General features: G+C 44.0%; 1 protein-coding gene across 1 annotated transcript in view; it reads left to right on the forward strand.

Annotated features, from left to right (window-relative positions):
- Positions 1-23,836, forward strand: part of PLA2R1 (phospholipase A2 receptor 1) — a 946,386-nt gene that overhangs the window by 738,645 nt on the left and 183,905 nt on the right. Inside the window, exons 18-19 of the mRNA XM_085645464.1 lie at positions 14,663-14,727; positions 22,186-22,289. Of these exons, the coding sequence (XP_085501590.1) occupies positions 14,663-14,727; positions 22,186-22,289 (169 nt within the window). The remainder of the gene's footprint in view (positions 1-14,662; positions 14,728-22,185; positions 22,290-23,836) is intronic.

The following is a 23,836-nucleotide window of genomic DNA, read 5'->3' on the forward strand; positions in this document are numbered from 1 at the left end:
AGTAAGCGCGTCGCAAGGCACGCTGACACCACAAATACAATACCCCTTCCCATCGGCTGCATCGCCTCTGCCACGCCCTCTCAAGGCATACAAGTATGCCAAGATATGCGTTGTGACCCATTCGGTGATTTTACCTCACAAATTGGCTTTGCTAGCACCACTCGCTAAGCAACTGACCTAACCCTCTTCGATACGTTCATCCCAGGGCACCAACTGACTCTCCGCAGGCCGCCCTGGCCGCCCGCAAACCTGTCGGTCCCAGGCCAGACCAAGCCACGGGCCCACAACAAACAGCTCTCCTGTCCCCCCATAAACCAGGTAATCAGGCAGCATACCGACGCCCCAACTGCCGGCTCGGCCCAAAATCTCTCAACAAATTGGTCAGGGAACCCAGGCAGCCACAACACCCGGACTGCCCACCACAAAGAGGCTAATCGGCCCAAACTTAGGCCCCTCCTCGCCCGCATTCACTTGCCCAAGACTACTGAGGCTTGAGTGCTCCTCCCCAATTACTTCCCCATAGCGCATGGCGAGGCACAACCCCACGGTGCCTGGAGGCAGGAGCCACTGGCCACGTTGGTGCTGCCCGGGTCCTACAAGAAGAAACAACACTAAACAACCCACAACAAAGTGAGACCTCCCGCAGACACTTGTGCCTTGTAAACGACGGGTGGCTTATTAGGTCACACACCCAACGCACGGTAAAGTTTTTAATAAGCGAAATCACACCTCCGTGGCTACGATCCTGCCACTGTGCATAGCTACCTTAAAGTCGCTATAGCGGGGTTTCCGTCGCACTGAAGCTGCCACGTTATACTCCATAAATAACCAGCATTTAACATCTTCTTGTTTACCTCTTTTCCTCCTTTCCCCTTTTAACTGGTCCTCCTTATATAAAAAGAGATCCTCTGTCCTTGAGTTTGATTCTGTTTAAGGCATCACCAAGAATTTCAACAGGATAGCCATGGTGAGTGCATTTAAGTATCATCATTTGAGAATCATTCTCAAAGTCTGAATCCGTTCTCGGCCCCTAGTGAATTGGCATAAAGCTTTACATACCAAACCAAAACTAATCTGCTAAACGTCTGCCAAATTTTGTGCAGTCTTCACGGAGTGACAAAGTTATTACCAAATTAACACTTTTTGACTCCCACTCCCTATTTGAAATGGGGCCCACCTTGATGTATAAACACACATTTGAAAATGCTAAACTTAAGACAAACATGCCAACTGTCTGCTGTATTTCAAGCAATTTCTTCAAATGATGCTAAAGATAAAAGTCAATGAGAAAATGCCTGTTCAACTCTCATGATATACAAAATTGTTAGCACACGCAAATACATTGTTTAAGTTTTACAAAAAATATAGTAGTATCAGTGGAGTGTAAACCCAAGATGCTCATCTTGCATTTCACAACTTACATTCCAGTTGTGCATTCTGAAAGTTATTCATTTATTGCCTTCCATCGGTCCTAGCTTAACATTTGTTACCATCCGTGTTTGAACTATGCCTGCTCTTCATATACTGCTTGCATGCATGCATGTAATCACTCCTCTCATGTAAACGCAAGCTCTTTCTGCACATAATTCTCAATCAACATTTATATCTTTCCTATTAATACTGCTGAATTCTTATGGCAAGGATACTCGCACCCGAAGTCACTGTGCAGAGAGGATACCTCTGCATATTTGTACATTACCCTGCACATCACGGGACGACAGGAGGCCCACGACCCAATGAAGGACAAGGGCCCATCACAACAAAAGGCCCAAGGGGCCATCCCATCCCAAAGCTCACCGCGACAGACACCACTCGTTCGAGACCGGGGATGAAACCGGCACACCCCCGGCGCCAAACCAGAAACGCATGCCATGATTTGCCCACGTCGTAAAGGTTTGTAAAAACCTCTGTCACACTTTTACCAAGTTGCAGTTAATGCCCCATCCCTGAAGGAGCAGCACTGCTCCATTCCTGCAGGACAAGCCGCATTACGCAATCTGCTGGTCAAAGCCCATCTGACCAGAGCACCCGCCTCTGCCCGCCTCCAGGACCCCGTCATACGCCCTACCGCAGCCGGGGTAACCAGTCGAACACTGCAAAATCCGACCTCCGCACACCACGAGGCAAGGGCTGGGGGAGGGGAGAACCCTGAGGGGCGCTCACCTCGCCACCCCCAACACCGCAACCACAAGCTAAAAGAACTGCTCTGACTCACTGCACCAAACACCGACTGCGACCTGCGGCACGATGCGATCCGGTCCTGGAGCCGCCCAATACACTGTCGCAACCGCGGGGACAGCGTGACCAGGAGAAGAACCAAACGGCATCAGGGCAGCAAGAGAAAGAGGGCGAGCAGAAGGCGGGAGAGGTATAAGTACCTCTCCCCCGCCCCTTCTTGCCTGGAAGTGAAGCCTGCCAGGGGGACACTCGAGGGTCCCCAACACTGGGAGGCTGACTGTTGTGTGCCATCCTGTGGCACTAAGGGGGGCCGCACTCTTAGGAGGGCCACCTTCGTGGGCCCGGGGCAGCCCTGCAGTTCTTAAAATATTTTAAATTGTACGCCGCGGATGCCCGCCCTAATATTAGACAGACATACTGCCAGAAACCGGCCCATGGGTCCCTGCCTCAGCTTACTGGTCACTCCAATGAATCACAAAAGTGCTACCAATGACTGCAGTGCTTACAAAATATGTTATTAGTCCGGCCCCCATCTCTCCTTGACAAATCCTCAAGTGTAGGTCCCGACTTGGGCCACTTATCACTGTTTTCGCCCTCGGCCAGCCCAAGCATACTGCGCATCCTCAGCACTAATTGGGCGCCGAAAACAGAAGTAAGCAGGGTGTTGCGCAGCAGGCCTCAGGTAAATTAAAACTAAAAGGCAGTCTTATTAATGTGTAGCCTGCGGTTCTGGTGTCTTGTCTCCCTATGTTCGGTTCAGTCTGCTAGTATGGGGCAGTCCGGTCCCTGCTGCAGTCAGGCAGAAGCCATCATGGTAAGATGCGTTCCCGGGGCAGTAACTCTTTCTGCAACATGTAAGGAATAACTTCTTTTTTTTAAATATAGGGGCAGATTTACAAGCCCTTGCGAGACATTTACGCCTCCGTTGCGTCACTTCTGTGACGCAGCGGCGGCGTAAACCATGCGCCATGTTGCGCCTTATTTACAACGTGACGCATCTAGGGAGATGCGTCACGTTGTAAAGCCCTGCGCTACATTAAACCTGCGTCAGGTTTAATGTATGCAGGGTGGGCGTTCCGTCGGAAAAGTGACGCAGTGAAATCTACAAGATTTCACTGAGTCACTTTTCCGACGCTCCTGCGTCAAAACCCTGCGCCTGCTTGAAGCAGGCGTAAGGCATGACGCAGCATGTTCGGTATGGGCAGCCCCTGAGCATTGCTGGAGTTGCGTCGTGCTTGCGACACGACTCCAGCAATGCGCCGCCCTTATGCCATCAGATGCGTCACGCATCTGTTTATCCTTGCGCCTTGATGCGCTGCATTGTAAATGCGGCGCATCTGTGGTGAAGCAAGGGTAAACTTGCGTGACGCATCTTTCCTGGCGCATCCCTGCTGATTTGCAGGGATGCGCCAGGAAACATAAATCTGCCCCATAGTACTTAGTGACTTAGTCGTGGGACTTCATAGTACTTTAAAAGCTAACTCTGTGGTGCTAATTTTATTGACTTAAAAATTAAGGCGTAGAATGAAAGAAGTTATGTTGTATTCAAATCTTTGCTACTGGGCACTAACCCACTGAGCTATATTACTGGCGTTCTAGCTTGAAATTTAAAGCAGTGTAGAAGTGCAAGCGTCTTAATTATTTCTAGTAGCAGCATTTTCCTACTGTCATTTTTACACTGTGAGTCAGCCCTATGGTCCCTAGCATTGTCACAGGCACTGTTATGTGAGAATCTGCTTGCAATGTAATTTATTTTCAAAATAGACAGAGAGGACTGTGCTTGAAAAAGCATGTTTTATGAAAGAAATGATTCCTCTTGAATTGAGGGGAACATGCTGGTTGTGGATTGAATTTTGTGCGGCACTTCAGAGGGATAGAGAGACATTCTTGTCATAGGAATGTTATTGGAAGGGATATTATTAATGTATTATAACAACATACCTGTGTCTTGTACAGGATCCGCAGGCTTGCAGCACGTGTGAGTATTTGTGCTTTTAGTATGTCCCTGTGAGAGGCACCTGGTTAAGCAATGTCGGCTCACTGGCCAGAGTGTGGGGGTGTTCAAAGAATAATATAAAGGTTAATAGTACAACTTGTCTCAAGGGGAACTGAGATCTCTTTTATTCAATCACTACACTTGGTGCATTTTTTCCTTCTTCCTCCTTTCGTTCCTTATTTTTTATTCCTACTCCTTTCATCCCTTCTTTAATTTCTTTCTTTCTTATCTTCAACCCTTCCTTCTGCTTTTCTTTCTCCTTCCTTTCTTCTTTCTAGTCCTGCATCACACATTATTTGCTACCTTTTTCCCTCTATCCCTTCATTTCTTCCTTTCACATTCTTTTTTTTCCTCGTTTCATCCATAACTCATTTATTTCCTCACTCCAGACCAGTACTCCCCATCCTGCCTGCATTTGTTGCTGCCTTCTTTAATGTATTTCTTCCTTCATCCCTTCCTTTCTTTTAAACAGCACAGTACAAGCGCATTCTCTTTAAGTTGCAAAGATGCCTCAAGTCCTCAAATGACCTTTCCTAAAGCTGCATTTTGAACTTTACACACATTCTGTAATTCAAGTTCATTTTTAAGTTGTTGTTATAGGCTTCCCATATTTTATATTATATTATATTGATTAGTATAGCGCACTAATCACCCAAGAGGGTATCCAGGCGCTTGGGCAATTTTGAAGGCGTGAGGTACTCGAGGTGCTTATGTGAAGAGTCAGGTCTTCAGCTTCTTGTGGAACTCAAGATGTGAGGAGATGGCTTTGATGCGTTGAGCTTTGTGGATGTGGGTAGAGCCAATAAAGGAAGTGGGTGGAGCCACTGAAGGAAGTAGGTGGAGCCGGGGAAGTGGATGTGGCCTCCTAAAAAAATGTGTGCTCCTGCACTTAATATTTTACAAATTAAGCACGGATATCTGATACACAACGGTAGCCATGTTGATCCATAAAGCAATATCAATAAACTCAAATACTATGGATGGACCAAAGTTTACTCTGGGAACCAAAAATTAGATTTGTCTCGTTGCTGAATCAGCTTTCCCATTTTCAGCTTTCCTTGATAGTTGTACATGCAACACATAGCTAAAGCACATTATGAATGACATCACATTCCTTTTTATGGCTAGTACTGTAATTACAAACATACTCGTGCTGACAGTTCTCAATGCAAAATTTGTCAAGCATGGACTTCCTTATTTTTCTAGGATGGAAATTAGAATGAAAGAATTCTAACAAATTTGTAAGCTTCAATACACATTTCTCAATTCCATTATTTTGAATCCGAATATATGAGATACACCAAGGAATCACACTGTGGGGGTACCAAGACTTTTCTGTTGCAGATTTAGATGGTCAACTGCCTACTACTGTGCACATGTTTCTGAATGCTAGCAATTCACATAACACATTTAGAGTTTTCTAAACAACTATAGATATATGTCCCCCCCCCCCATCCCGTATAACTATGAAAATGAGGGGAAGGGTAAATGTACACCTCAACTTATGGTTCTGTTGTTACTACAGGTATGGTTATCATCACCATGTCTTCCTAGGATTATTAAAGTGCCGGTGATGTGCAAATGTTCAGGTGGATGGAAACATATGACATGTGACACTGCAATTGTGCTGTGTGTCTTTAGAGCCAGTGCCCTGCTTCATCCTGCAGACAGTGCCATTCAAGAGGAAGATGAACTTGAATACAAAGTTGAACTACATTGTCGGCCTTTACTTTCAGTGGGTCGTAGGAGGCATTCATGTTACAGGATGTCATCGATAACATGAGTGCGTTGGTGGTGAAGTTACATGATATTTGCCACATGATGTGGCAGGATGAGAAACGGTCTTTGAAGGATACGATGACAAGGATACAGGTGACAGCTCTACATAGGAATTCGGACTCGTTCATTTCTCTTTTTCTCCACCATGATCAGTGTATCCTCTCCACTACACATCCCGAACAGTTGCATGGGCTGCCGATCCTGAAACAACCATCATTACTGCTAATATCACTGTGTCCACATAAAGCAGGCATGTTGGATCTGAGACATAGGGCTCAATTAAAACACCCCCTTCACTTTTTAAACACTAACCCACAAAAAGGCATGAAATGCATATGTTTTTGCAGGGACCACAGCAGTGGTCAACATGTGAGACAGAGGCAGAACGAGGATTGGCATTACAGCCCCTCCCTACCACCGAACCAGACATTTGTCAAACCAAAGTTAAAATCACACAATAGGGATATGTGGCACATAATTGACTCAGTATTGCATCAATGTCTCACTACCACCCTAGTCTGTCTACACACATCCTAAATTGTTCTGTCAAAGGTTAGTAGATAGTAAATCATCCCGAAGTACATACATATTAACCATGAGACTGCCATCATTAGTCAAACTTCAGCCACCTGCCATAAACTCTGTTGCTGTTGCCTTACATGCTGTGCCATGTTGGCTAGCACTCAGTTCAAAAGAATATCAGAGCCTGTTAAGCCTACCTCCACATGGACAGGAGATCCCACTGCATTTCTGCATTTGTGAACTGTTAATTATCTGTACACATTAAAGTTATTGTTATTGTTTACACGAAGCTAATACAATGCACATATCAAATGATTTCAATAGTCTATTGGCCCCATTCTGGCATGCTCAGCCACTCAGAACACAATACTGCTTCTACCACAACACACTGATGGATCCTGTCACAATAACATGTCAATGGAAATATTTTCACAGCTGTAGCTATCCAGTTCTGTTTGGTCACAATACAATCTTCCAAACGTCATGTCAGACCAGGGGAGCAGCTAATCAGTCATCTGTTATTCAGGTAAATATGTTTCCCCAGAGTCTCTCAGCACTTTGTGACCATCAGAAAAATTATGTCACCCAAGAAATAGCCATACATGTACATAGATACACACATGTTGGTCAGGAATTTGATTCCATTTGTCTTGAACTAATGTCATCATTGTAAGGTGTCAACAGCACACTGCTTCCACTTATTCATGTCTCCATTTCAAATTTGGGAGCTGTCCCATCCACATCCACCAACCATCTCACTGCATGACTGGGGAACACTTGATGTCTTAAGGTCCATTCAAGCATAGAGCAAACTGGTACTGGTAGGTAGGACATGTCACTCACTATCTGATGTCCTGGGGTCCATTTCAAGCACTGTGTACCCAATAACACGATTTATACTTGCAAAGTTTGTGTCAAAGAGTCATGTTTATTATCCAAGTCACACCATGTAATGCATTTTAGTATATTTCGGTCTTCATACCCACCACAGTAGTCATTCTTGGGCTTACATAAGTCTTCGCACCTGAGAACAACATTCCTGGGGGGGATGGTGTGTCAACAAACTGAGGTTGAGCTGCAATTCCATGAGAGAACTTATTGTTCCTGCAGGCCACCATGTCATTGATGCACAACACTGGACAGGATGATAGGATTGTTGGCCCTGTGAAAGATGACCCAATTACTACCATGTAACTGATGGTCACCAATCTCCCTCTATGTTGCGAAGAGCAAGTTACCACACTGACTGGCCAAGAATGATTGTCCCAGATACATAGGACTCACCTACCCCCGCCGACCATCCGGCATGTACCCCAGATGAATCCCCTGTTCCACCCTTGCACCCAGGTCAATTCCATTTTTCTCTCCTTCAAAACAGGTCAAGATTTTTCAGTAGAGCAGTGGCTCTCATTGCTACATCAGTCTCCATGTCGCAACCAACAAAATGTCCATACTCCATATCCAAGTCAAGAATGGGGAGCCGTGTGAAACAATCATGCATCTGTGGGATTTAGCCTGGAGAAGTCCTGCATTCTAGGAGGAAATCATCTGTGAACAGCAGGACTTTGTGTGAAATGGAGTTGAGACAATAGAAGGGTTCATATTCGTAACAAACACATGGGGATCATGAGAAACATCCTGCAATACCAGACATGTGGTGGTAAGGTGCAATCAGCATCAAAAGAACCATAATTTAATCATCTAGGGGATCTTCTTGTTGCAACAAGGACATCTTTGCACGGTGTGGGGAGAGGAATTCCAGATGGGCCCTTGTCAATCCAGTAGGACAACATCATGACCCTGGTATATCTGTTGGACAAGAAATACTTCCAAGGACCTTCAGTGCCACCCAGTCTCTTGCTTCCAGTGCACAACCTGATCCAACCCCTAACCTAGGCCTCTCTTGCGTAGTTATAGACATGAACACCTCCAGTGAACATGAAAGCCAGCTCCCACCGCCATGAACCTCTGATGCAAGACTCCCTGTCATCTCATTCTCTCTGTCACTCACACACAAATACACAACACCTCTTTCCCCTATATCAACTTATTACAAACATATACATAATTAATATTACTCCCTGCAATTAGTGTCACAATAAAACTGATTGCACCAACCTTGATGTTCTATATTGTTTCTTGTGCACTTTGTCTTAATGTGGGCATAATGTATGTTCAATATGATAGAAAATGTTTAGCAGATGCATTGAAAAAATCTAAAGACACTCTGAAAGAGACTGGAAACAATATAAACATTTACAATAGTAAATGTGTTGAAAATAAAGATAGAAATAATAACTGATGTGGGCAAGAGGGCATGGAATTAGATATGTGGGGTGATTATGGCCTAAGGTTTGTGCATGGAAAATTAGGAAAGTAAAAAAAATATTGCCTGAGTTCACAGTGAGACCTGCAACTTGGAGGGAATAAGAAATAAAACAGTTGAACCAAAAATAAAGTCCACTAAAAACATAAACTTAAACTGTAAAGAGAAAGTCCCCGAAGCAATTCTTATTGAATGAAATGGGGAAAACATAAACCAAGTCAATTACCCAAACAAGTTGTTGTTGTCCATGTTGACAGCACCAGTTCCTGGAAATATCACTATCTGTTATCACATTCAGTTCTTCCAGCTCCTTCGGTATCAGCATGTTGACTGGATTTGCAGGACCAGGCACCTTCAAAGGGAAGAGATACACAATGTCAGGGCCTAGGGTTTGAAGGGCCTGACAAACTCAGTGAGAGGGAAGGAATCAAGTGGTCTTGGGGAGGATATGGGGACAGTCTAGGAAGACAGTAGGTAGATCAGATCACAGTGCTGGGTAGTCCAACCCAGCAAAGCTCTTCTCCAGAGTATGTAGGGTGGCAGTCTGACCAACCACCAAATGCCACAAGAGCTTTTGGACTGGTTCTGAGTATACAATGTGTTGAAAACAGTGAAGGATGATGTATGAGGGTTTAGGGGTGCCTGTGGCAAAAGGCATCCTTGACTGCTGGATGGTTTGGCAGGTACTGACCGAGGGAGGAGAAAGGAAGGAAAGGGTGTTGAGGCTGTTCCTCATGAACTTGCTATTCCTGGGCAGAGGATCGATTATCCTTCTGTCATGTGAAGCTCTCAAGAACCACTACTTCTCCCTCATGCGAGTCCTCATCCTGAAGACGTTTGATCTACCTGATGCATCTGGCAATGGGCATAGATTAACCGTTACAGGAGGATTACTCCTCCTCCTCCATGGCTTTAGTGGTGCTTGGTGCCTGCCCTGCAACTGAGCATCTCCTCTTCTGCCCCAGGTTCTGCAGTAACGCACCTGTGTGACTGCTGTCCATGGTGCAGAAAGAGGTAGAGAGAGACATAGCACACCATCAGTCCGTTTGGCTGTCCATCAATCCACATTATATAGTCACTATAGTTGTAAGGCATCTCACTGTTGAAAAACATACTTCTGTAGCAATGGTTCCATAAATATATAAAGCTGACAATGCATATACACCACTGTTAAGTAGTCAAAGAGTTGGATGGTCAAACTGAGATTTTTTTCCCTTGTGCATCATTTCCTGGTGTTGTCATAAGAAAAGGCTGACACTCAAATCTGTATGTTATAATGGTTTCACTGAGAACAATCATGTGTCTGAGGCATCATGTGGATTCACAATAGACAACTGTAATCATCATTTGAATATGATAATGAGAGTGGAAACGAGTGTGGAATGCTTCTCAATAAGTAAGAACTCTTGCACATGATTAAGTGAGTGAGTCCGGTGACAGCAATCCTCCTCATGCTTCCTCCATTCCCTGGCTCTCCTTATGGCAATCACCATCTCCATTCACCACATGGTGATGTTGTGCCATATTGCCAGCCATTTTAAGTTATCACAGAGATGGATGAACAGCAGGATGGAGCTATATTGCGTCCTGCCTGGCAGATGGCTCAGGAATGCCTGACTTTGTACTTATGCATCTCATACTGCTAGGTATGCGCAGTTCGTTGATTAATCCATGTGTGTAGATATATGCAGCACAAATTCTGAAAAAGTCATTTCAGTTGACAGTGAGGAGTGAAAGAGGGGCAACAGTCGTGGCTGCCTAGAGCAAGTCCAGTGGTCTCACAACCACTACTTGTTTCATAAATTGAATAATCTTGAAAACTTAAAGCATGCAGGTGTAAATTTACATGCTGTAACTGTATTAATCCATATACATGTACTCAGGTGTATAGAGGTTCACATGTTAGTTATGTCATCGAGAAGACCGTCAACAGACAACTGACCCGCTACCTCGAGGAGAACGGAATCCTGGACCCGTCCCAGTCCGGGTTCTGCAGCAGCCACAGCACCGAAACTGCCCTCATCGCCGCCACCGATGACATCAGGGCCCTGCTGGACAACGGAGAAACTGCGGCCCTCATCCTCCTAGACCTGTCAGCTGCCTTCGACACCGTCTGCCCACGCGCCTCCACGACGATGGGATCCGAGACAAGGCTCTGGACTGGACCACCTCCTTCCTCTCCGGCAGAACCCAGAGCGTCCGCCTCCCCCCTTTCTGCTCCGAAGCCACCAAGATCATCTGTGGCATACCCCAGGGCTCATCCCTCAGCCCGACATTGTTCAACATCTACATGGCACTGCTCGACCACGTTGCTCGAGTGCATGACCTCAACATCATCTCCTACACCGATGACACCCAGCTGATCCTCTCCCTCACCAAGGACCCCCTCACCTCCAAAACCAACCTCCACGAAGGAATGAAAGCCATAGCCGAGTGAATGAAGAACAGCTGGCTGAAGCTAAACTCGGACAAGACGGAAGTCCTCATCCTCAGCTCCACCCCCTCGGCGTGGGACGACTCCTGGTGGCCGACCGCACTGGGAACAGCTCCAACACCCACCGACCACGCACGCAACTTAGGGTTCATCCTAGACTCCACTCTCTCCATGACAAAGCAGGTCAACGTCGTCTGGTCCTCCTGCTTCAACACCCTCCGCATGCTCCGCAAGATCTACAGGTGGATCCAAACTGAAACATGAAGAACGGTCACCCAGGCCCTCGTCAGTAGCAGGTTGGACTATGGAAACGCCCTCTACGCTGGAGCCTCGGCCAAACTCCTGAAACGACTTCAACGCATCCAAAACGCCTCTGCACGCCTGATCCTCGACATCCCTCACCGCAGCCACATCACACCCCACCTGAGAGACCTGCACTGGCTCCCCCGTCTTCAAGCTCCTCACCCATGCACACAAGGCACTCCACAACACCGGAGCAGCATACCTCAACAGACGACTCAGCTTCTACACCCCAACGGCCAGCTCCGCTCCGCCGACCTCGCCCTCGCCACAGTCCCACGCATCCGAAGAGCGACCTCCGGCGGCAGATCGTTCTCCCACCTCGCTGCCAAGACCTGGAACACCCTCCCCATCCTCCTACGGCAGACCCAGGACCTGTTTGCCTTCAGAAAACTCCTCAAGACCTGGCTATTCAAGCAGTAGCAGCATCCCCCCCCAGTGCCTTGAGACCCTCAAGGGTAAGTAATGTGCTTTACAAATGTTCTGATTGATTGATTGATTGATTGATTGATTGATTGATTGATTGATGTCAATGTCATACTTTTTTAGGTGCAAAATGACACAAAGCTGTGACAATCTAAGTGTTGTCCATCAATATGTGCAGTATATTTATCTGGCTTTGTGAGTTTTACCATGTCGTGGGAAACAATGGAGTCTCCAAATGTCTTGTTTGGACAGTTCCATTGTAAGATAGCATGGGACATTTGTTTTTCATGAATCTAGCCAAATGGCAGCCGCACAATGCACAGTATCAATGTAAATTGTCCATATTTCATCAGTGACACAATATTGACATTCCACTGTGGTGTTACAACAATACTTGGCAGTAGTTCTGGTGAAATGGAAACCTCTAGATAACCACACATCCACAGACCCTGGTTTCTATACCTTGCCCAGCCTGTGAACCTGGATGGAGCCATAATGCAGGTTGCAGTTCTATGTGCAAGACGCATTGCAAGGTAATATTGTGCAACACACAATAGCCTAGGATGTTCTTGCACACCAACTTAGCACAGAAGTATAAAAGCATCACCCCGGGTGAAATCAAGTCATCTGAAAAACGACTTCAGGTTACCAAATCTGACTCTATGATCCGACAAGGCAGTGAGTATGTTCTGTTATACTTCTATTGAGGTACAGTGGTGGGACACCTGACGTGGGAGGAGGGATGGTGAGAGATACCAAAAGCATGTTCTTGTACAACACAGATTTGGGTTAAAAGGTGGTTACTGTAGCCACCTAGTCCAACCTCTTCATATTTATGTCATATAAGTATTCAAGGAGGTAATTAGGGGGTCTATTAGCGAAGAGGGATGTGATGTGTTGCATTCACCATATTTCCATGCCCAGTTGAAAATACAGTCTCATTATGAAGTTGTACTACTTTCCTAACTGCCACATGTCACCCTAATTCTTCCCAGCAAACTGGCATTCAGTCATCAACAGGCAGAAGATATAACTGGATATCAGCGCAAATCAGTCTGTCATATGTTGAACAGGAAATGCAGCAGACATGAGTGAAGCATCCCCTGGAGTAGCTGACAGCTTGCACACTGATGACATGCCATTAGTTTCCATTGAGATTATGATGTGCTCTGTGCCATGGTGTCTAGAGTACCTCATGTGTGCAATCATTGGTACCCTGCACTTAGGGGGAAATGAGTGACAGTAAAGAAGCAATATGCTACCTATTGCCTGTCCTGCAGTGACTGAGGCAGTGTGATGTACTGCTGCACTGCACATGTGAAATATGTCAAAAACTAATGCAAGCATCTGGATTGGGTATCATGTGCAATACCAGCCTTGGCCCCTCTGGTCCCCTCAAATGACCCAATGGCTAGAAAGTGGAACAGAGCCACTAGTTCAACATAGTTTGGGCTTTCATGGGTTGTGGCTTTTGGTAAAATTAGCTCCTTCTCCCATTCTTCAACTATGTCCTGAACACAACAAGAGGGTTATGGTATTTCACCACCTCTTCCTTAGACAGCCCAAAGAGACTGATCATCTGCTTATATATCCTCTCTTAGTCTTGGGTAGTTGCTTCTCAGGATAAGGAAGAGTGCACATTCTCCAACACTGTGGAAAAAGTGGATGTCTATGGTCTACTTTCCTGTGAGACCAGGCTGTGAATAGCTTGTTCTTGGTCTGATGAGGCAGAGCTGGTGATGGTGTGGAGCAGGTGTTGTTAATGTGAAATGACTTCTGTGTAATTTTATTGCATTTGTTTATTAATTTTTTTCCTGATATTTTGTTCCATGTGTGTGCGCTGTACCAACAGAGAAAGAAAGAGAGAGAGAGTATGTGTGTGTGTGTATGTAATCCATATTTCCATTTACCTTTTAATTTAGTTTTTTCCTTTGTCCTGGTGTTATTCTCTTTCTTCATTGATTTCTGTGATTCCATTGAACTTCCTCTGAGTGAGCTGTTGTGTTGCGAGACCTACTTCATAGTTGTGCTGGAGATAATTTAGATGGTTTTGCACCTGGTTGCTCTGTAGTAAGTAAATATTGGAGCAATGTTTGTGAACCGAGCCTGAGTTACACTTTTTCAGGTGTACGCTTCAATTTTCAGGGCCCTCCATGCACCCCTCCTTCAATTTTCTCTAAGTCGCTCCCATTTTGGAGTAGATATTCCCCATTTTTCACTGCCTGGCCACTTCTACATTTCCACTGTAGTATTGAATTAATCAACATTTGGAGCAGATTGATCTACACACAAAGACAATCGAGACCTGTGGATATATCACAAAGAAATATGTGAATTGCCATTGGTGAATCCGTAAGGTACTACTATTACTTATGGTTCCAAATGGCTTTGTGTATCCAACTCAAAATGCAAGTTTTTTATGTGTGCTTGATTTGTGAGCACCTGTATCTAAAATAATGTGTTAGTATGTGACATTTCCTGCACTTAATTTACATAATTTGAAAAGAAAAGAAATGTCTGATTGTGTTGTTTATTAATCGGTCAATTTGTTATGTCATATACTTTCTATTGTGAATGTTTTTTATCAAGCTATATGTTTTTGGAAAACTGTTTTGAGAATGATTGTTAGGAGCAGTATTTGTTGTAGTGTAAAGTATGTTTTCACTTCTATACTCCTTATTATACATGTATGTCTCTTTAGCTTTCAAAAGGCAGGATCAACTGGTGGATTGGATTATTGGCTGAAAACCCTGGGGATCAATTCCGGTGAGTTATGAAAAAGTTGTTTATGTGTATAACTGGACCCTTTCTAGCTAATTACTACTAATGTGAGTTTATGCTTGACTGTTAAATATATTTGTTCATTATACTGGTTAACTAGTGAAAACTTAATTGTGTACCTCCTAGTTGTTTTAGGAAAAAAGTGCCAGTGTGAGTTACCAACAATTTGTTGGGTGGCGCGCAGGAACTTGATTACTCGTGTGAGCACAAATAGGATATCATGATCAGAACTCATGGAAAGTGGAAGATAAGCACACACCTTTTTCATAATTTGTATATCTTCTATGGTAATAAAATACATTGGTACACCAAAAAATCCAATGCTTAATTACTTGTTATACCTGGCGCAATAGTTGTGGCGAGGCGTTGAATGGATAATATGGCTTAATGAGTTTGGATATTTATGCAGCAGTATGATCTATTTATTTATTGATTTGTGGTTTTATATATTTCCAACCAGACCCAGTTAGGCAGCAGCGCACCTTAAAGAAGTAGAAGTAAACATTAATATTAAGGTTTAGCTAACATAATTAAAACTGAATATTCAGAATTTGATTTACTGAAGAGGATTGCACATGATTTAACAGTAAACATACAAAAATAATATAAATACATAAATACAATGATATCAACCTCATCTCAGGACAATTAAAATCCTTACATTGGCTTCCTATATGCCAACACATCATTAGGCCATGGCTATAGAAAGCACATGTGCTGCTCGAAGGAGACATGTTGTACATCCATTGTGGGCTTCAGCCCGCCCATAGGCTTCCCATTTGCTGGCTCCATCGTCATTCTTCTATTGTTTCTCCCCATTTGTCAGTGGCAGGCATCTGTCATGTCTCTTCCTGTGTTTAACCCTACCCAAGACCATGGACCAATTACTCCTATCCACCCACTGCTCCCATTTAATGACCACTTTAAGAAGCTTCTTTTTTTTTAGTTTCAGAGCCCTCGTCAGGAGCACTTGTGTTTCCACTTGCTCCGAGCGCCGTTGTAAACAGGGCTAATAATCATGTTCTTATCGCTTCACATTTGCTGAGTCTTGAAAGACCAAGATCAAATGTCAGACGCTGTTTCACAGTATGCCTGTTCATTACCCCACCCCCCTCCCGCTGAGCTGCCTGCTCTAATACGGGGGTACTCAAAGTGCAGCCCACCAGGCCTTTCCATACTGTCACCGTGGAAAAAAACAGCAGAAACAGATCTTGTGCCAATTTTACCTGTTGTCATTCCTCAGGGTGCATTAGCTGGTAAAAGCATCAAAGGGGCATGTGTTGCCAATCAGTGTCTCGCCTGCTTACCTGCACTCCCCGCGTTCATCTTCCTGTCTGACTTCACTTACTTGCGGCATAGCAGAGGAAGAGACTTTTAAAAGGACACACAAGTTGCTGGCTTTCTTATCCAGCACAGACATCCTGTCTCACCTGCCCTCAGCCTCACCACCCACGTCATTGCCAGCTGTACCTCACCTCGCCCACAGACAGCATTGCCTCACTCAGCTCCTCTGATGACAAGCTGCCTGCAGAACTGGACTTTTTTAAAGAAAGGGCAGCTCAGGCACGTACACGAGGATCTGCAGCTGAGGTTTCTTTTTAAAAAGTAAGTCAGCTTGCAAGGCGATGGGAGGCTCCCGGGGAACAGTGAGGAAGGGGAGGGAGGATGTAGTCAAGCATAGTGTGGAAACTCCAAGGGTGCAGAGACGGATGTCTTAAGGAGTCATGTGCATTATTTATAAATGTTTTTAAAATATGCTTAACGTAAAATTCTATATTTTTACTATTTAGTGAGGGATTAAATATATTTTCTCTGCCCGTTTTAATCTTTAGCTTTTGTGGCCACCCTACATCTGTTTTCTTTTTGGTTGGCCTTTTTTCTAAAGAAGTTCAGCTTGTCTTAGGAACTGGGATCATACAACTGCATTCAGTCCGACCCTGTTTTGCCGAAGCATAGTGGTTTTCCTAGTCAGGTTTCTCCTGCTTTACACAAGCTATGATGGTCATAAATAAGGTAAATACTGATTTAGCCATAAATCCACATGAAGAATAAACATATGGTCATTTAACCCAGAAAATATCATCAAGCAAATTAAAAAACTTGTTTGCTGTTGGTAGGAAGGAGTGCTATGCTTTGGTTTAATGTTTGTGACATAATTAGATTGTATTTTACTGCTTTATTTTCAATAGGTAAATTAATACACCCAGTAACATCATTTTAGGTATTTATTTATTCATGTATTTATGTATTTAATGACAGCTTGTTGTAAGAGATCATCCTGCCAATTACCATGCATTGGAGGTCAAACTAACACATTTGAGTGCTGCTGTCCCCAACACTTTACTAAAATGTGTTTGTCACACATGTACAGTGCCCCTTGGTCCACCGTATCGATGAACGCTAAAGAGCTGAGTTGTATACTTAATATTCATAGCCTTTCCGTCAACGCCCTAAAAGTGGGTGCTCTGCAGAATGCAGCTTATGTAAATCCGCAACTGAATACAACACACCCTCTAAGAACCAAACCTCTTGGGTTAGGATACCGCATTTTAGCGCTGGTGTCCACATTACTGCTCTGGTTATATTTCAAACCTATCCACATGTTTGTTTCAAAATGCAACTTTATCCCAATATTTTAAGCCCACCTTACCCCTGACCTCAATCCCAAATCACCCCACCTACACACCCTGTCATCTGTGTGGCCCCTTGTGATAAACCAGACTGTGCCTTTCGGCTCCTGAGGAAATGTTTGTGAGTACCCGTGTAAAATGTGAGCATGCGTTATTATTGCTTGCTTATGTTCTCCCATTGCTTTTGGTGCTTCTTTTTATTATTATTGCTTGCTTCTGTTCTCCCATTGCTTTTGGTGATGTTTTTCGCATATGCCTTCCCCCTGAATAATACTTCGTCTGTACAGCCCCTAAGATGGCGCCGTGCAGTATACTTCCATCTCATTCCAGTAGTGTTGTATCCACAGCAGCAAGGCATCATCCACGGGCACAGCAGCGTGGGCACAGCGGCGCCATTTTACTACAAGTCCTACCGGAATGCATTTCACTACAAGTCCTGCTGAAATGTGGGCAAAAAGATGATGGATTTAACCCAGATCTGTGACTGGGGGTGAATGTTTGATTAATTCAGCATTCCGTCCATTATCTGTTCTTGCATTTGTCGCCCTAAGTGGGAAGGGTATGCCCAGACGTGGGTCCTGTGCTCACTACGCCACCAGCTTCAAGCTCGTCTGGCTGGTGAGGGGTGTCACCCTGAAAGCGGTTCCAGGATGCTTGTTTCTGGTCCAGGGTGGACCCGGCCTGGCAGTTCGGGCTGGACTGTTCCCATGGGGCACAGGGCAAGACTGATTTGGATCTGGCTGGCACTAAACTGGAATGGCGTGGCATGCATAAAAAAATGATGGATTTAACCCAGATCTGTGACTGGGGTTGAATGTTTGATTAATTCAGCATTCCGTCCATCATCTGTTCCTTTTGCATTTGTTGCCCTAAGTGGGAAGGGTATGCCCAGAGGTGGGTCCCGTGCTCGCTACACGACCAGATTCAAGTTAGCCTGGCTGATGAGGGGTGTTATCCCCCAACTGGTCCCAGGATGGTTGTTTCTGGTCCAGGGAGGACCTGACCTGGCAGTTTCTGACTGGACTGTTCCCATGGGGTGCAGGGTCAAGACTGATTTGCAGATGTCTGGGTCTAAAATGGAATGGCATGGTGTGCAAAAAAACTATGGAGTTAACCCAGCTCTTTCATTGGAGTGAATGTTTTATTAATTCAGCATTCCGTCCATCATCTGTTCTTTTTGCGGGTTTCCAAAGCCCAGACATGCGAGCTGCGATTGCCTCATGGGGTGATACCAATGCAGGTGGGTATGTCTGGGGTTACACAAAGGAGTAATGGCACATCAGCTGCGGACCCTTGGGTGCTGCATCTACCTGTGGAACACTTACCATCTGGACATGCAATGCTGAAGCACATTAACATTGACAAAGTCAATAGCTCTTGCATTGCCAAGACCTATTGGGCTTGCCAATGCTTGTTTTTAAGTGTCTACTGCTTACTTTCACAGATTTTTGTAACAAAGGCCTGGTCTATTTGAGGAACAGAATTCAGGCCTATCTTCTTTCCCTTTCCCTTTGATCTTCTAATCAGCTGCTGCTGGTGGTCCCTTCTGTATGCCGTGCCCGTCTAGAAGGCTCTTCTTTCTCTTTCCTGGCCCATTAGCTTAGTAACACTCTCCCATTCAATATTTGTGATTCACCTAATGAATCTTCATTTAAAAAACTCCTAAAAACATGGCAGTTGCAGTCAGGCTGGCAATCTTCTTACTCCCTTCACTCTTGTACTAAGCTAATACTGCTGGGATGTCTATCAGACAGCTGTACACTTTACAAATGGCATATTCATTCATTCAACTTCTGCTCATTGTAGAGATTTCCTGGTTCCACCATGCTTTTTCAGTATATGAATATGATCATGTTTGGAGGTTCTAATTGGAAGTGACGTTTGAAAAGTCGGCATTTAAGTTGCCCTTCAAGTTTTAGACTTTCTGAAGGATGGATTTCTCAGGCAAAGAGTGTTGGCACTCCAGAGTTATTGAAAGCCTAACATGATCTAATTTGAAATCCTATATTGGGGGAAGGCTTTTTGTTCCATAGAGAAGTCTCATATAGGTCCTGATTATGAGTACGGTGGTCCAAAGGACCTCCGTACTCATGATGGCGGTCCGACCACCACCACACTGCGGCACCATGCGCTCCATTCTGAGTGTGACAGTCAGACTGCCACTAGACTGCCGCCTCCACCGGGATCCAGGATCCCATTGCGTGGCTGTGGTGGTCTGAATCAGGAATATGCTGGCAGTGCCAGGATATGCATGTGGGGGGCACATATAGTGCCCTTCTGAATTTGCACCCCCAGTTCCTGCTCACCGTGCAGGAAGGTGCAGTCGGCACGCTGACAGCGCCGGTCTGCATGCCAGACTCTTCTATGAGCCTGACAGACAGCCGCTGTCAGACCGCCACAGCAACACCCGCCAGACCAGGATTTAACTCCTAATCTGGCGGCAGAAGCACCACGGCTTTGGCGGTCCTACAGTGAACTACACGTTGCACCCTCCGGCGTAGGTCCTCCAAAGTTGTAATCAGGCCCTTAGTATTGTGCTTCTCATGCAAAAGGGTTTATGAAGACATATTGGTTTAGATTGTTGTCTAAAGTGAAGCCTGAGGATTAAAAGCATTCACTGATGGATACTCTGCAATCCAGCAGATTTACTAAAGCCAAGACTGTAGGTAATAAACAGTGAGGGGTAATCAGGAGTAACACTTTTTGTGTGCCTTTAATTTGAGATGTTGAAGTGCCGTCAAGGACTCAAGGTCCCTGAGGCTCTGAACAATAAGACATATGAATTCCTTCCAGGGAGGAATTGTTCATATAAAGCTGAGTTCCGTAGCGAAGACAGGAGATGTTGAAGTTACTCGGAAAGAAGCTAGTTGATGCATTGATTGATGCAGCTTTGGAGCACTTCCAGACGAAGCAGAGAGGTGCTATAAAAAAAAACTGGACATCTTTCTTTGGTGAGAACGATTTCCCACTTAAGATGTTCCTCTAAGATGTTTAGAAAGGGTTGCATGAATGACGGTGTCACCACTGCTTACAGGTCAAAGAGAACGTAAACAAATATACAAAAAGAAGTGGGAGGAATGCATGCAAATAGTGTAAACATTGACAAACGCTATAGGTAGCATTCAAAACCATCATTTTTTTCTGACCATTGTGCAACTCTAGAGAGAGGCCTGCCTTTTGTAAATAAGTACTGACCCTGCTCTTCATGGGAACAGTACATCATGAACTGCCAGACGAACCTCTTCCAGAAGATAACACAATCACCACTAATGATGAGGCCCAAATAGGCTGCAACAGGTGAGTTCTTGCTTGTGTACCTGTTCAGAGTCCCTGACCTGGCAGTGTGGTCTGAATCGTTCCCATTGGAGCACGGCCAAGCATGATGTACATAAGGCTGTTTCCTCTCTGATGTGGCATGGTAGGCACGTTTCTTTGTACAAAATGGACTTGGGCTTTGTATGTGTTTTTATCCGGAACTGTATATTTTATATTAAAAAAAAATGTTTTGAATCTCTTGTATTAATAATGATGTTATGTAAATGCACGTTGTAGGGTGTAGAGCGAGCTGTCTTTTTTCTTGTGCTGTTATGGATTTATGTGTAAATCCGAATAAGGTTTACGACTGACTGGCATGGTAGGCAAAAAAAAAAGATGGACTGAAATGCAGCCCGAGTAACTATAAGTGACTGACACTAGTTCTAGCACTCCACTCATCACTATTCTTATACTTTTTGTTTTCCACAAGAAGACTGAAGAGGCATTGTGGAACGCATTGCTTGACTCTTTGTAGCATAGATGTCTCAGTGCTACAGGCAGATCCAAAGCCCATCTTCACCTCATTGAAAAGATTATGGCGATACAGCTATATTGTTTGGTTATTGCATTGGAGGACGAAGTCCCTTGGGAAGATATTATTTGAGGAAGAACTCAATTTTACTGCTTTAAATTCCTTCAATTGATCTAGGACAGGCCTATCTTTTTATGTGCAGAGTTTTCCACCTCAAGTGCAGAGTATCCACAGCCATAAACTTACTATTAACTCGAAGTTTGTGAATAACAAAAAAATAGCAATCTTACACAAAAGTGTAAGTTTACTTTTTTGAATCATGCCCTTTGTTTTTTAAGCTGTAGAGTATCCCTCCAAAGCATTTATAGTGTTTAGAGATGCCAATACATTCTACAAAATATGATGGTTCATCATCTACTGTAGGATCACCACTTAATTGCCTAGGTATATATGTATGTGTCAGCTCCTGGCCCTCCCAGAGTCTCAGAGCATGGGCAAAATAATTGAGGGCACATCAGCTTTTTCCCATTGCTGCTAGTCCTGCCTGGAAAAACGTAAAATATTTTTGAAATAGGACAGGTTTAGAAGTAAGGACTGGGAAATCAACAATCAAAACTGGGTTTTAACTAGGTTGATCTGAGCAGTAAAGACCCCGGGGAAGGGATGGGGCTAATAGGTCAAAGGGTCGGTAACTGATAAATGGGTTGCAATTGCGGTAACATGAACTGATACAGTTTATTGCAACTCACAATAAGGAAGGGATGCTCCTTTCCAATAGATTTATTGGGGATCCTAAATAATAGCTAATGGGTTGTGGTAGTTGGTTATTCAGGATCCCCAAAGTTTCGTACTCACCTTCTTTAGTCCAAAATCCAGTAACGAGGACAAGGTCGGCTTGTCTGAAGATTAATTTTTAGCTTCAGTTACTTTCCATTCAATCTGACGCACTGGAATTTTTTTTTAAACTATTAAGTCAGAAAATGTATATTTATGTAAAGAAAACACCTCTTCTCGTTGTATCTACAGTTGGGAAGACAGGCTACCGCTTGTATACCAGAACTGGGATTCTGAAAGGAATAGAACGGTGCCTGTGAACGATACAATATGTGGCTATATCTCAAAAGAAACAGGTAAGTCAAATCAAGCCAATCAGATCTAATAGATTGTTATTGAATATGCATTGAAAGTTAACTAAACCCATATCAGTAATAAAATCATGCCCAATTGACAGGCCCCAATAATGAGAAATTCAAGCTGTATAGAAATCACAATAAAAAGAAAAGTGGGGCTGACTGGAGCCTGCTATCCAGAAACAACATTTAAATTAAGGCCAGCCACAACCACCACATATGTATCAGCTATAAAACATTACATTAATCTAAAATAAAATGCATAAAACTCAGTGTAAGAAGAAATTACAGTAGTTGGGCAATACTACAAGGAGATTAGCTGTTTGTGTCAAAGGCATTTCAAGAGGAGTATCACGCTTTTAGGGGCACTGCATTCACTGCGCTTACATGGATGGAATGCCCTTTTTGGAAGAGGCAGGCCAGCTAGGGCCAATCATTGTTCTAATTGGGGCACAAAGCATGTTATTGATTACTCTTGTTATGGATTATACATATTTTATATCCATTGTAATTTTTAGGTCGAGCATTTGAGACCTCTTGTATATACTTTAGTACATACTTATTTACTTTAGTATATACTTATATGTGTATATACTGTGTGTTCCCACACCTGGCGTGTCATGCAGTTTGATGCTTACTTTCCCTCCATGTTAAAGAACAGTGGATGTTTCAGCACCCAGGCTAATGTGCTGCATAGCTAAATACATATAAGGTCCCAAAGGCGACACCGATTGCATTGCACATGCTGGTTGTTTTTATTGATACCTGTATAGGTGATGCCCGCCATGCAAAAATAATTAAAATTCAGGCATATGCTTAAGATTTTGAGACACTACAAATGTTAGAATACATGGCCAAGGTTAGAAGCAATCCTACATTGAAATGTTCTATAGTGGTCTATAAATTAAACAGATGTGATGGAAGTTTGGTATGGTGAGGGTATGCCTAAAACTTACTTTACTCCTCACATCATAGTGATTTCTAACCCTTTCGCCAGATGAAATGAGGTTATCTGTATCTCTTGCCTTACTACTATAGAGTTCACTTCTCGCCTAAAAGAGATTCAGTTGGCAGTCTAAACTCTAATTTGTTCAATTCTAACTGTGTATTTTTAAGGAAAACACTGGCTCCTGGCCGTAGAATAAACAGCTAACATGTTAAGACGTAATAGGCAGCTCAATATAAATACTTAAAAGCAGCGTATGGTAAGGCCCTTAAAGCGGGCAAAACTAATTTTGCACATATAGAATGGCAAAAAATCATTAGCACCATGTCCAAAACCAGGGAATTTTGGGCTGTGGCTGCTCGCAGTTGCGCTAGGTTCAATACAGAACTAGAGCTGCTTATCCTTGACTTTCAATGGTATGGACAGGCTAGTAAGTTATATAGTGGCGGTCTTTAGGTATTAACATCTGGTTAGTCCATGTCATCCAATAAACTGTTTACTGAACTGCAACCTGAGAACTTGGGTCACCCTACACTTGGGAGCAGTGTTAATGTGATACATGATTTAATACAAAAGGCAAAATATTGTGTGCAATTGGCCT

This window comes from Triturus cristatus, chromosome 3_1 (genome assembly GCF_964204655.1).
Source record: "Triturus cristatus chromosome 3_1, aTriCri1.1, whole genome shotgun sequence".
NCBI lineage: Eukaryota > Metazoa > Chordata > Amphibia > Caudata > Salamandridae > Triturus > Triturus cristatus.